The 13,729-nt window shown below is 48.2% G+C and overlaps 1 protein-coding gene and 2 non-coding genes across 5 annotated transcripts in view; 1 reads left to right on the top strand and 2 right to left on the bottom strand.

Moving 5' to 3' along the window:
- Mpzl1 (myelin protein zero like 1) overlaps nt 1-286 on the bottom strand; it is a 39,410-nt gene extending 39,124 nt beyond the window's left edge. For all 3 annotated transcript variants that reach the window (XM_055624490.1, XM_055624492.1, XM_055624493.1), the window contains exon 1: nt 73-286. In XM_055624490.1, the coding sequence (XP_055480465.1) occupies nt 73-163 (91 nt within the window). In that variant the 5' untranslated portion in view covers nt 164-286. The remainder of the gene's footprint in view (nt 1-72) is intronic.
- Nucleotides 287-8,512: 8,226 nt separating this feature from the next.
- Nucleotides 8,513-8,584, top strand: Trnap-agg (transfer RNA proline (anticodon AGG)). Its single transcript has one exon. It is a non-coding gene; the product is annotated as a tRNA-Pro (tRNA).
- A 403-nt stretch (nt 8,585-8,987) lies between these two features.
- Nucleotides 8,988-9,059, bottom strand: Trnap-cgg (transfer RNA proline (anticodon CGG)). The gene has a single exon. It is a non-coding gene; the product is annotated as a tRNA-Pro (tRNA).
- Nucleotides 9,060-13,729: the final 4,670 nt, after the last annotated feature.

The raw sequence follows: 13,729 nt of genomic DNA, 5'->3' as shown, positions 1-13,729 counted from the left end.
TCCCCTCCGCGGCGCCCCGAGCGCGCGCGCGGCCGCCGAGCCCCCGCCCGACCCCGGCCCGGCATCACTCACACAGCCCGAGCACCGCGGCCAGCACCGACCACAGCCAGCGCCGGCGAGCCGGGGGGGCGATCAGTGCCACGGCTCCGACGGCCTCCGCCATCCTGCTCCCGCCGCTCCGCTCCGCCGGCTTCCCGCTGCGGTCGGCTCGACCTCACGGCTCCGAGTCGCGGCCGCGGGCGCCAGGACACCTCCGCGCCACCGCTCCCCGCTCCCGGCCCCAGCGGCCAGCCGCCAGCCCTCAGCCCAGCCGCAGGCCCCACCCCCGGACCCGCCCCTCTGCCCGCTCATTGGTCCACCCCGCATCCCGTGAGAGGAACCATTGGACGACGCGAGTGCCCCTCTAGCGAGGCCCCGCCCCCGGGTCCCACCCTTGGTGTGTCAGTGCTGCATGCCCGCGAACAGTGCCTCTGCAGCGGCCCTAAGCCGAGCCTGCCTGCGTGGCTGGCCCTGGGGTTGCCCTGCTGCCCACCGCCGCCAGAGTCTGCCCTCCCCGCGTGGGGGCCAGTCCCACAGATCTCTTCAGGTTCCTCCCCGCGCTCTCCTCCAATTCCTGATCTCATCCCTCGCTAGGTTCTGCTTGGTTGCTCCCGGTCTCCCCTAAAGAAAAGCAATTAATTTAGGGACGGGGTGCGGGAAGGGGGGGGGGGAGCGAAGTGTGAGACGAGAGACTTTCCATTCAGTCGTCCAGACATAAAAGGACCCACCGTCCCTTTGACCTGTGCCCAGGGTCTGTCTTGGCCTGAACTGGACCATTTGTGTTGCAACCTGAGACGTCTCCATCTTGCCCTAACCTCTGAGCAGCCCCTCTTCTAGCTTTCAAAAGACAGGAATGGGAATTGGAACTCTTTCCCGCCACCTAGATCACCAGTGAATGCGCTTACTGTTTGTTTAGCATATCAGTGTCCCTCGGCCTGTAAGTTAGGACGGGGGAAGGTGTCCCGCCTCGATTCTGAACTTGCCGAGTCCAGAACAGTGCCTGGCTGCAAGAGAACTGCCCAACAAATCCTTAAAGAGCAGGATCCTGAGAATAGCCTCCAAAGGGGAAAGGGAAAAAGAGAGGGACCAGCACACAAAACGGATGAGCGTGAAGGAAAAATAGGAAAATCCAAGGAAGAGTGTTGGGTAGGACAACAAGTTTTAGACAGGAGCAAGACTAGAGGCAGAGCATTGTTGCTGGAGTCCAAACTGCGGGGAAACTGCAGCCCCCCCCCCCGGTTCAGGGTTTTGCGGAAAGCCTGTCTTAACAGTGTCCTTCTGATGTCTGTGCTGTTCCAGGCTATTGACCATGTAGTAGCGCAAGCTCCTAATTACCAGGCAATTAGATAAAACCAGGAGAGAGCATATCACCAGTGTTTCCTCTGTCCCCAGGTCCTTCCAATGAGTGGCAGTGTTCGCTGAACTGCAGGCACCAGCCCCGAGACTTCACTCTGGGGGAGCACCCCTCTAGCAGCATAGGCAGCCTGATACTCAATTTCGAAAACAAAGCTTTTGGGTTCTCCTGTTGTTGGAACTTGCTTTGCAGACCAGGTTGGCCTCTAACAGAGATCTGCCCGCCTCTGCCTCCTGCGTGTTCAAATGAAAAGGCCCTGAATGCCGGAATGAAAGGCACGGGCCACCACAGTCACCTCAAAGCAGTTCTTGAAGAGAAAGCAAATAAGGCCGGTCGGAGGCTAATGGAAACAGCGGTTCTCACAGACGTGTGTCAAAGCTTGGCAGATTGTACGTGCACTTCAACACGGAAACGCTTGGCCAAGAGGACTCTGGGAAGGATTTATGAAAGATGTCATATTCGAGGTGGGCTTTTAATGAATGAAAAGTTTACTAGAGAAACAGAAGAAGCAAGCTGTGGAGGGTGAGTCTGAGAGAGGGCTGTTTCAAGTTTGAGGACAGCCTAGGCTGCAGCGTGAGTTCTAAGCCAGCCTGCACCACAGTGCAGAGTAGCCTTTGAGAGTCTTACGTCAATAAATAAACGAATAAAACAAAAACAGAACAGGAACAGCAAACTCAGAAGACAGGAAAATGTGCATCAGGCATGTGTGGGTACACACACATCAGATGTGAAACAGCTTTCCGTCTCGAGGGAGAGAAAAGGGAAAGAAAGAATGCCAGCCGTGTGCACAGCAGTGATATTTCGAAGACGCTTAAGCTATTCTGTGGAGAGTAGAGGGTGATGTGACGAAAGGGGAGTGACACAGTCAGGTCTGTACTGGGGGGAGGGAATGCTTGCCTTTGGTCCTGACCTCAGGAGGCGGAAGCAGACAGTTTTTGTTGAGTTCCTTCTACACAGGGAGTTCCAGGTCTGACAGGATTACACACTGAGACCCTGGCACAGAAGGAAAGAAAGAGAGATAAAGAAAGGGCTGAAAGAGCAGGTGGAGATGGAGAGGAAGGCAGCATTTGAGAAGTAGTGCAGATTTAGATTGATATAAGATCCTATAAACCGAGTAGGAAATAACAGTCAAGAAAAAGAGTTCTGATTTCTAGACTGTCAACCTTGTCTTTAAGATCAGTGTCTACCGTCTTTTCAGCCGGCTACTTCCTCCAGGTGACCACCTCAGTCTGCAGCTGTCAGTACCATCACCTTCCAGGACCTTTGTCTGACATCTCCAGAATCCAGGAAATTTTGGTCAGGCTGTGCCTCAAGGTGGAGGACTGGATGGTGAGTAGGATAGAGGATGACATGGGTGACTCCCTCATTGGTGGAAATGCTTCCAGAGAAGGCCAGAGGGCCAAGGGACCAAAAGCACAATAATGACAGGTGAAGGAAGCTTCTCCAACAGGAAACTGGCTTCACAAGAGACCAGGGGCCTAAAACAAGTCATCAGAGATGGGTGTTAACTCACTCAAAATAAACCTGGAGAGCAGAAGCAAGAAAATGTAAAACCCTTTATGACCTGAGCTACAGTAAGCACATCCTGGTCAGCTTCAATAACTACCAGTTTTGTTTTTTTATGAGTAAAAGCATTGCTCTTCTGGACTCTGTTACTCCAGATAGGATTTTCTCCCTTTTTAAATTAAATTTTTATTTTTTATGTTAATTACAGTTTATTCACTTTGTATCCCAGCTGTAGCCTCCTCCCTCATTCCCTCCCAATTCCACCCTCGCTCCCTCTTCTACTCCCATGCCCCTCTTCAAGTCCACTGATAGGGGAGGTCCTCCTCCACAGCCATCTGACCTTAGCTTATCAGGTCTCTCCGGGACTGGCTGCACTGTCCTCCTCTGTGGCCTGGCAAAGCTGCTTCCCCCCCTTGGGGGGGGGGGGTTACATGGTCAAAGAGCCAGCCACTGAGTTCATGTCAGAGACAGTCCCTGTTCCCCTTACTAGGGAACCCACTTGGATACTGAGCTGCCATGGGCTACATCTGAGCAGGGGCTCTAGGTTATATCCATACATGGTCCTTGGTTGGAGTATCAGTCTCAAAAAAGACCCCTGTGCCCAGATATTTTGGTTCTGTTGCTCTCCTTGTAGAGCTCCTATCCCCTCCAGGTCTTTCAATCTCCCCCTTCTTTTATAAGATTCCCTGCACTCTGCCCAAAGTTTGGTTATGAGTCTCAGCATCTGCTTTGATACCCTGCTGGGTAGAGTCTTTCAGGGGCCCTCTGTGGGAGGCTCCTGTCCTGTTTCCTGTTTTCTCCCTCTTCCAATGTCCATCCTGTTTGTCTTTCTGATGAGGATTGATCATCTTACCCAGCGTCCTCCTTCTTGCTTAGCTTCTTTAGGTGTACAGATTTTAGTATGTTTATCCTATATTGTAGGTCTAGTATCCACTTATAAGTGAGTATATACCATGAGCGTCTTTCATGCTTCTGGGATACCTTACTCAGGATGATCTTTTCTAGTTCCCACCATTTGCCTGCAAACTTCTTATTTTCCTTGTTTCTAATTGCTGAGTAGTATTCCATTGTGTAAATGAACCACAATTTCCACAGTTTCTGTATCCATTCCTCCGTTGAGGGACACAGACAGGATTTCCTTTAAGAATGGTTTAGAAATGAAAAAAAAAATGCAAATAAATTGAGCACTTACATTGGCTCTGTTGACAGTCACCAAACTTGCCTGCTGCTTGTCATGCATATAACACCAAACCCAAGACAAATAAGACTGATGTCATTTGAACTCTTCTTTAATTTTGGCTGTGATTTATTTAGAGTAGAGATAGAGGCCTAATATATATATATATATATATATATATATATATATATATATATATATATATAATCATGACATGTATCTTGTCTAAAAATAAAGTGTATTTAAAAAAAAATATTAGCACAAGAAAATGAAACGCTGTGATCTGCAGGTAGGGGAAAATGTTCTGAACTCTGAGTGGATGACCAACCATTAGACCCAAAGATGAGTCCAAGGACTGCTATGATGCCTCATCCCGTAAAGACACTAGCCCCCAAGCCTCAAGATTTGACCTCAGCCCCTGGGACCAACATGGTGGAAGGGGATGGTAAACCCTGTGATTTAAACTCCTACAAGCTGTTCCATGACCTCCACGTACACACTATAGCCCACACGCATTATGTAAATAAATGTAAAATTTTTTTTTTAAAGTTATGAATTCAAGTTATGGCAGTTCGAATGAAAATGGCCCCGAAAGGCCCATATATCTGAATACTCGGTGGAACTGTTTGGGAAGGATTAGGAGGTGTGGCATTATTGGAAGAGGTGTGGCACTGGGGGTGGCCCTAAGGCTTCAAAAGCCCACGCCATTTCCAGTTGGTGCTTGCTTGTGTTCTGTCTCTGTCTCTCTTTGTGTGTCTGTCTCTCTCTCTCTCTTTGTGCTTGTGGGTCAGATGTGAGCTCTCACCTACTGCTACATGCAAGGCCACGCCTGCCTGCCTGCTGCCGTATTCTCCAGCCCTTTGGAACGGAAGGCAAGTCCCAACCAACTCCTCTGGAGGTTTTCTGGGTCATGCTGTCTCTTCCCAGCAACAGAAAGGTGGCTAAGACACCGGGCCATCCTGAGAAAGGTTTGCCCAAACAAAGTTAGCTTCGTTCACAGTCCTATAGAAAGAACGCCTTAGGGAAATATCTCTTATCCCGAAGAGATATTTTTGCTAGAAAAGTTTGCATCTGGAAATCAAGGTTTTCGTTTCTTCCGAGCCTACAGACAGAAAAGTATGGGAGTGAGGGTAATCAGGTTCTCAGAGGAGGAGCAATGACTAAAGGAGAAGTGACAAGGGTGGAGGCTCAGCGGCCTGCTGTCACCCTGAGAACGTTCCCTCGTGTTTTAGGAACCTCGCTCAGGCGAAGCCGAATCCCTGGCTTCACCACAGCAGAGGATTTCAAGGTGAGCCTGGGTGGCGAGGGGTTGGAGTTTGCGGAAAGGCTTCGACGGCAAGCAGCAAGTTAGGAGGGGAAGAAAGGCGCATGCGTGCTCCTCAGAGAGGCGCCCTTCATTCTCTAAGATAGTTACAGACAGGATTTCAAAAGACTGCAGAGAAGTGAACTCCTTAAAGAACTTGCCTGCGTTTATCCCGCGTGTGTGGGGAGGCGCGCAGGCTGAGGCACGTGTGGAAGGAAGTCAGGACGTGGGGAGAGCCAAAGGAGCTGGCTCCCTTCTCCCACGTGGGCTCGGGGCATTGAACTCAGACTGCCAGGACTGGTGGCAATGCACCCTGACCTCCCGAGCCGTCTCAGGTCCTCGCGAAAGAGGTTAACAAATGAGACCACGGGCTGTTTCCCGAGGGCCTCCCGACAGCTGATAACGTGAAATCGTACATCATGTTCTCGCTGATACAGCAAGCTGGTAGCTCACTTAGATGCAGGAAGCTAGGGTATCATTATTGTAAATTAAGTTATGGGCCAGAGATAGGGTCCAAGTTCGGTTCTCAGTCCTCACCGGAGGCAGAGGCAGCTCAGAACTCCAGCTCCAGGTGGATCCAACCTCTCCACCCTCTGAGAGCACCTTCACCCGCATAATCATACACGCACACACTGATGTTATGACTAATACTAATAACCCCAGTTTTATAAACAAAACCAACCAACCAAACAGTGACAACAGCAAAACGCCCCAGAGTTAAGAGTATTATTTGTGAGATTCCCAGCAAATGTCTGGTAGAGGAATAGGGTCCCACCCAAGGTCACACCCATTCAGGCCACACGCCTGGTTTCCTGCTATGTTAACATAAAATGTTTAAATTTTTAAATTATCTGTAGTTGGCAACCTTTCTAGCAAACATATTGGGGTTCTTGCCTCAATCAGAATCCACAGAGGCTGTTTTCTTTCCATGGCCCTATAGTTCTCCCTGTCTTTCTATCCTGGTCCAGAAGGATATGCCACTAGGCATTTCGTTCAATGTATCTGGGGGGAAAATGGTCCTCAGGATTCAGACTCCCTGTGCCCTTCAACCACCCTGTCCTGTTCCACAAGGACCTTATTCTGGGGAAGGACGTGCTCAGGGCTGAGCCACAGGCTGTCCTGGTTCGTTTTTATATTGCTGTAATTAACACCAAGACAAAAAAGCCTGCAGTCCACTGAGGGAAGCTGAGGCAAGGGCTCACGGAACCATGGAGGAATGCTGCTGACTGGCTTGCTCCTGTGTCTTGTTTCAGTCTGCCAGAACCAGCTCCCAGGGCTGAGAGAGCTCAGAGGGGGCTAGGCCCTCCTCGCAGCAATCATTAATAAGACAAAGTCCCACAGACATGCCCACAGGCCAATCTGATGGGGGCAATTCCTCAACTGAGGCTCCCCCTTCTTCAGTGACTCTGGTTTGTGTCAAATTGACGGAGCCATCCAGCCATCAGCTTGGAAGCATCGCATTCCTTCCACCAGGACAGAAGCTTTTCCACCCGGAGGCAACCGTTACTCTGAGTCCTACCATCAGTTTCTTTATTATAAATGAGATAGTCTAGTATCTGGACCTCGGAGAGTAAGAGATAAACTCCTTTACTGGCTATGGGGGCTCATACTACTCCGGAGACCAGGCAAGCCAGGACTGAGAGCATTTCACTGTGCTGCCCCGAAGTGGAGGAGGTCAGCGCTGTGCTAGCTACAGTGAATCCAGGTAGCCCAGGACAGCATGCATGCTGAGTTTGTGGACACTAAGGGATTACATTGTCTCAGTAACAATCACTGCTTTATTTGGGAAGTAGAGACTTCTGTGGTGTCTGGGGCACATTTTTTTCCCGGTTAGATTTCCATGAATAAACTATCCTGGCTTCCAGAACTATTAATATTCTAAAGAGTATTTGCACCATTTTTGCCCAGACAGAGCCCTAAGAATTAAAGTTTCAAATAAAACAAAGGTGGAAACTGCACATGAGAATCCCAATGTTGTAATTTTCTGGTATCAAACCCTAGGGGGAAAAAAAACCACGGTGTGCCAAATGTTTGCTGAATGAATGGGCAAGAAACAAATGAGTAAGCTGAGGAATACCATATACATAAAACGAACGACTCTGTTTAAGATAACCTGCTGCCTGTTTGTAATTTCTCACGGGTTTAGCTGTTTAGCTCAATGACTATTCCTCAGAGTACCAAAATGCACATTGGTAAGGAATTTGGGACAAATTATGATCACTCAGAATTACTTGATGTCTGTCGTAAGCAGCGATGAGAAACATTTAAAGATCTAATATACGTAGGAAGCTATGACTTAAAAAAAAAAACTACAGAACACAGGAGGCACGCCATTCTTTGTTTTGTTTCAATTTTAGCATATGGTGTGTGCTGCTGGAGAAAGCGCGAGCTGGGATTTCTTTGTCCATCTCAGGATAATGAGCAACCAGACCACATGGTACTGGGTGACCCTAAGAAATTATAGGGGGCAAGACTGCAGGCCCGGGGTGATGCATGCTTTTAAACGAATTAAATTAAAAATATGAAAACCACAGCGTTTGGGAGGCGGAGTCGATGGAGTTCTGCGGGTTTGTGGACAGCCTGGTCTATACAGTGAGTGCCAGGCTACTCAAGATTGCACAGTGAGACTAAGTTCAAGAAAAAAATACTGGCTCTGATATGTTAAAGGATTCCTCCACGCTCTGGGATTTAACAAAATAGAACAACAAAAAGTCTGAAGCCAAAGTGCAAGGATGGAAAGGTGGGGATTTGAAGAGTAGTCTTTTAAAATATGTACTATCGAGAAGTAGACAATTTCACCGAAACTGGAAATTGTGAAATACTGAGACACAACACTGAAAACTCAGGAAATGGCATTTGCCGCTCGGACACTGTCTCCTATAGCTTATTAGCTACAAAGACAAAATTCTGGATTTCAGAATAATAGGTCAGTATTACACTAATAACGGTGTTGTCACACTTTCTGACTCACTTGATTTTCAAAGAACAAAACAGTAAAAAAAGGAAAATTAAAAACGAAGTATAAAACGCAACCTAAAACATAGAAATGCTACCACAGGTGGATGGCCACGAGGGGGCGCCAGACTAAATATTCCATAGACCTTTACGACGACGGGAGAAAGACGTACACCGTGGCTCGTTGGTCTAGGGGTATGATTCTCGCTTAGGGTGCGAGAGGTCCCGGGTTCAAATCCCGGACGAGCCCTGGTCCTTGTTTTTTAACTTTTTTTTATGAATCATAGATGCAAAGCAACCTAGAATTGCTCCTTAAAAAAAAAAAAAAAAGAAAACAAACAAACAAAAAAACCACCACAACAACAGCAAACAAGCAGACAAAAACCGCGGCACACTTTACGTTCCAGCGAGAGCGGCAAGGTTTTCTAGCCTTCGCCACGCCTATCCCGCTCGCAGCGCGGGTGCAGGGGTCGCTCGGTGGTGTGCAGCCGGGTTTAAAGCCCCGCGGACCCACCTCGGGGTCCGCCGGTCCTTAGCTTCGAAAATGAAGTCAGAGGGCCGGAACAGCGTCACTTGGGTCTTTCGGGTGCGATGTGCACGAGAAACGAAACCGGTGATGACCTCCGATAGGTTAAAAGGGGAAAATAAAAATAGGGCTCGTCCGGGATTTGAACCCGGGACCTCTCGCACCCGAAGCGAGAATCATACCCCTAGACCAACGAGCCGCTCCCAGCAGCGGCGCTCCCGGTGCCTCTCTTCAGCCTCCCTCGGGTCCTCCCCGCTGACCCGGCCGGGGAAACCTCTTCCTGTGCGCCGTCCTCTCGGTTCCGAGGCACCGGGCCGGTTCCGGCCGGGCCGAGGGGAGCCGGGAAGCCGAGCCTTTGCCCTGAGAGCCGCTCCCCGGCGGGGTAGCCGCTGCCGCCCGCCCACGGCGGAGCCACGCGGGGTCGCCCGCGGCCACCCCGCCCTCGGCCGCCGCAGGGAGCCGGCCCGGACGGGAACGTGCCCGGAGCGAGTCGGAGCCCGAGGCGGAGGGAACGTGCCGCGGTCCGGCTCCGGACCGCGCAGCCTGGGGTTCTGGGAATTGTGGTCTTTCCCCGAAATCCCGACTTTCTAAGCACTTTGCACTGAAGCCATCCGAAGCAGTCCTGTTGTCCCCTCTTGCAGCAGAGGGGCCAGAGGTCCAGAGACCTTGAGTTATTCACTTAAGTAAGCGGAGCTCCGGGATGGAGGGACAGTAGGGCGGGGAGAGGCATGGGGGAAGGGGTAGCCCTCGTCACGTTTGCTCTTTCCCTTGCTCCTGCCGGCCACTCTGTTCCTCCCTGCCTCCTCTCTCCCACTTCCTAATGCTACTAAACTTCTCTGTATCTCAAGTCCCTGTATGGAAGGCCAGCCTGGGCTACATGAGCATCAGTTTCAAAAATTATTATTATTATTCTAAAATTCACACACATAGTTACTTAAAACAGATAGGACAGGAAGTGCAGTCTGAAACATGTTCACACCGATAAACAATAAATGTCGACCAGCAAATCATTTTGCTGGCCACTGTCCCACGAAGGCACTCAACAAACAAAATAGATACATAGATACATGCAAACACGTGTCTGAAAATGTTCATGAATAATAAGTGACCCGTTACATACATCTTGTTTGCAACTTAAGGAAAGTATACCTGGAAATATTTCTATGTAAAAGGCATAATGACCCGGCGTGGTGCCACCGGAGAGGCAGAGGCAGGTGGATCTGTGTGAGTTCCAGGCCAGCCAAGGCTCATAGTGAAACCCTGTCTTAAAAAAAAAAAGAAAAGAAAAAGTCACATTGAAATACTAATTAACAGTCTTACAAACCCGTCTCTTAAGGAAACAGCTGATAGAAATGCCCTCCTGCCCATCCATCATTTCTGTTTTAACTTTGGAAACAGATCTACCCATGTAGGTTTTGGAATCTTGGAACCCTGGCCTTTCTGCACTGTGGCCAGACCCTGCCTCATTCAAGATACACAGTTTCTTTAGGAAATGGGGTGGCCCAGTGTTGCCAATGAAAAAGAACCACCCTAAACCCGACATAAAACCGGCTCGCTTTGTAGGGGCCGCCCACATCCCCACTCCTGCAGTGTTGATTGACACATCTGCGTGGATTCTCCAGTTAAATCGGCAGCTCCCAGCATAACTAGCACTGACTTCTCCAGAGACAAACTGCTTATCCTAAGCATAACGGTGTCTAGTTCTCTCTCTCTCTCTCGATCTCTTCGGTTGTATTATCACTTATTCACTTATCCCATACTGATTAATGCACCTATTTTGATAATGTGTTGAAAAGCCTCCATGTATTCCTGCAGACGTGGTTGCGGCTGGCTGGAATTGACACTTTTTTTTTTTCCTGGTAGTCCTTTCGCGCCTTGTGTATTCTTTTGGCCAACACTATCCAGTTTAATTCCTGATATTTCTTCCCTAACAGGAGAACTTAGGATACTATGAAGGAGAGAAGCTATCCTCTCATTTTCAACAGTTATATCCCCATTGGGTCTCAGACATCTCACAAATTGGTCTTGTCTTCTATCCAATTACAATTTGGAGGTTACTACCCCAATAAAGGGACAGAGGGATGTCAGACCCAGATTATGGAAGAACTGTTTTCCAGCGGGCACCTGTATTTCCTGCAGGGGATCCTGCACAGTCTGTTTTGCACGGTCTTTTTTTTTTCTTTCTTTCTTTCTTTTTTTCTTTCTTTTAAGATCTGCGATAAGAATGTAGCTCAGATGATAGAGTGCTGGCCAGCTGTACAAAGCCCTGGGTTTGATGCTCAGCACTTATAAACCAGGAGGAATGATGCATTGCCTGTATCCTAGCACTCAGGAATTGGAGACAGGAGGATGATTAGAAGTTGAAGTTACTGAGGTAGAAGTCAGCCTGGGATACTGGAGGTTCTATTTCAGAACAAAACAAACATGCACTGAGAAAAATTAAGATAAGCTATATATATATTTTTTTTAAAACATCTTTATTTAATTTTATGTTTCTATGTGTATCGTATGTGCACAGTGCCCATAGAGGACAGAAAGTTGTAAGCCGCCACGTGGATGCCGGGAGCCAAACCCAGGTCCTTCACGAGAGCAGTAAGCCCTTAACGGCTGAACCATCTCTCCAGCCCCAAGATAAGTTATAAAACTGTGTATGTGTCTGTTTGTGGCAATTTGAATAGAAATGGCCCCCATAGACTCATGTGTTTGAATGCTTGGCCCATAGGGAGGAACACTAGTGTGGGGTGTGGCCTTGTTGGAGGAAGTGTGTCACTGTGGGTGCAGGCTCTGAGGTCTCTTAGATGCTCAGGCTATGCCCACTGTGGCACACAGTCTCCTCCTTGCTGTCTGCGGATCAAGATGTGGAACTCCTCCAGCACCATGTCTGCCTGCACACTGCCATGCTTCCACCGTATTGATAATGGACTCAACCTCTGAAACTGTAAGCCAGCCCCATTAAATCTTTTCCTTTAAGTGTTGCCTTGGTCATAGTGGAACCCTAACTAAGACACTATTCAAGAATGACTAGTGACATAACGAAAGGGCCCACATCACAAAGCGGGCTCTTTTGTGCCTTTCCACCATATGCTTCCAGAGGTCATAAATAATACAGTTTCTGCCATTCCTGCAAAGTCAAGGCCAACCTCAGAAGTGCCTAATGCCACTCAGCACCCTGGCTTTCTCAGACAGTAGTGGTTAGTGCCAGGGATCCCAGTCTCTGAAGAACATTGTTTTCTTGGAGAGGAATTAGTTCTGTATCTTAGTAACTCCTGTTCTTTGAGTGATAACCAGGAAATCATTCTAGAATCTTGTTTTTGAGTGTTCTTTAAAGGGTAACTCAGCTCACTCATTAAAACAGTGTTTTGATTACATCTGTTTAGCCTGTATGTGGGGGTGTGTGTGTACCTTGGTACATGTATAGGGGTCAGAGGACTATATATGGGAGTCAGTTTTCTTCTTCCACCATGTGGGTCCTGGGAATCAAACTTCGGATGCCAGATTTGACAGCATACACCTGCTGAGCCATCCCACCAGCCTCAACCCATTCATTCTTTAGCACATTAGCACTGGTGAGTATGTAAAACTGTGTTCAGAAAAGCTGGAGTTATTACTCACGTGAGTAACCAAGGAAGGTCAGATTAATTTTATGTACATTAGTGTGAAGGTGTCTGATCCCTTGGAATTGGGGTTACAGACAGTTATGAGCTGCTTGTGGGTGCTGGGAATGGAACCTGGGTTGTTTAAGGAAGAGCAGATAGTGCTCTTAACCATGGAACCATCTCTCCAGCCTCCTGGCTCTTCTTAAGAAAGGGCTTACCAGTGTGGTGGTATACACCTTTAATCCTAGGATTTGGGAGGCAGAGGCAGGTGGATCTCTGTGAGTTTGAGGCCAGCCTGGTCTACAAAGCAAGTCCAGGACAGCCAGGGCTTGATACACAGAGAAACCCTGTTTCAAAAAAGCAAAAACAAACAAACAAACACAAAAGCAAATAAACAAAAAGCCCTCAAAAACTGACAGATGTGAGATGACAAGAAGGGGGGCTTAAATTTCACTTATTTTTGCTTGTTTGTTTTTGTTTATTTATTTACTAAACAGTCTTGTTATTTAGCCTAGCCTGGCCTCAGACTCATCAAATAACCCAGGCTGACCTTGAACTCATGGTAATCCTTCTGCCTTTGTAAGCAAACAGGACAGGAACTGAGCTACATTCCCAGCCCATCTCGGCCTCAAAATTTTGTGCCATCTAAAACTGGAAGATAATACTCTTTTTCTAATCATGTATTCCTTTACTTGACATATATCTAACCACTTCCTAGTTGACTGAGCCCTGGCCCAAACCTGCATGGCTGGCTTTCTTGTAGGTGATCTTTATGTTAAAGTGGAGCCAGCAGCCCCTGTGGCCTCTTATGTCCTGGCTGGTTTTATGTCATCTTCATACAAGATAGAGTCCTCTGACAGGAGGGAACTTCAACTGAGAAAAATGCCTTCATAGATCCAGCTGTAGGCTATTTTCTTACTTAGTGATTGACGTGGAAGGGCTGAGCCTTCCCCCATGGCCTCTGCATCAGTTCCTGCTTCCATGTTCCTGCCCTGTTTGAGTTTCTGTCCTGGTATCTTTCAATGATGGCCAATGATATGGAAGTGTAAGCCAAATAAACGCTTTCTCCCCATGTTGCTCTGGTAACAGAAATACTAAGAGACCCAATGAACTAATTCTATACGAAGCTGAACCAGTGTCTTGGTTAATTTTTTATGGTCAACTTGACGCAAGAGAAGGGAAGAAAGAACCTCAGTTAAAGAATTGTCCAGATCATGTTGACCTTGGATGCAGCTGTAAGAAATTGCCTTGATTAGTGATTGATGGGAGGGTA

Source organism: Psammomys obesus, unplaced genomic scaffold (genome assembly GCF_907164565.1).
Source record: "Psammomys obesus unplaced genomic scaffold, mPsaObe1.curated_primary_1811, whole genome shotgun sequence".
NCBI lineage: Eukaryota > Metazoa > Chordata > Mammalia > Rodentia > Muridae > Psammomys > Psammomys obesus.
The sequence above is the reverse complement of the archived record's forward strand: the minus strand, read 5'-3'. Positions and strand labels throughout refer to the sequence as shown.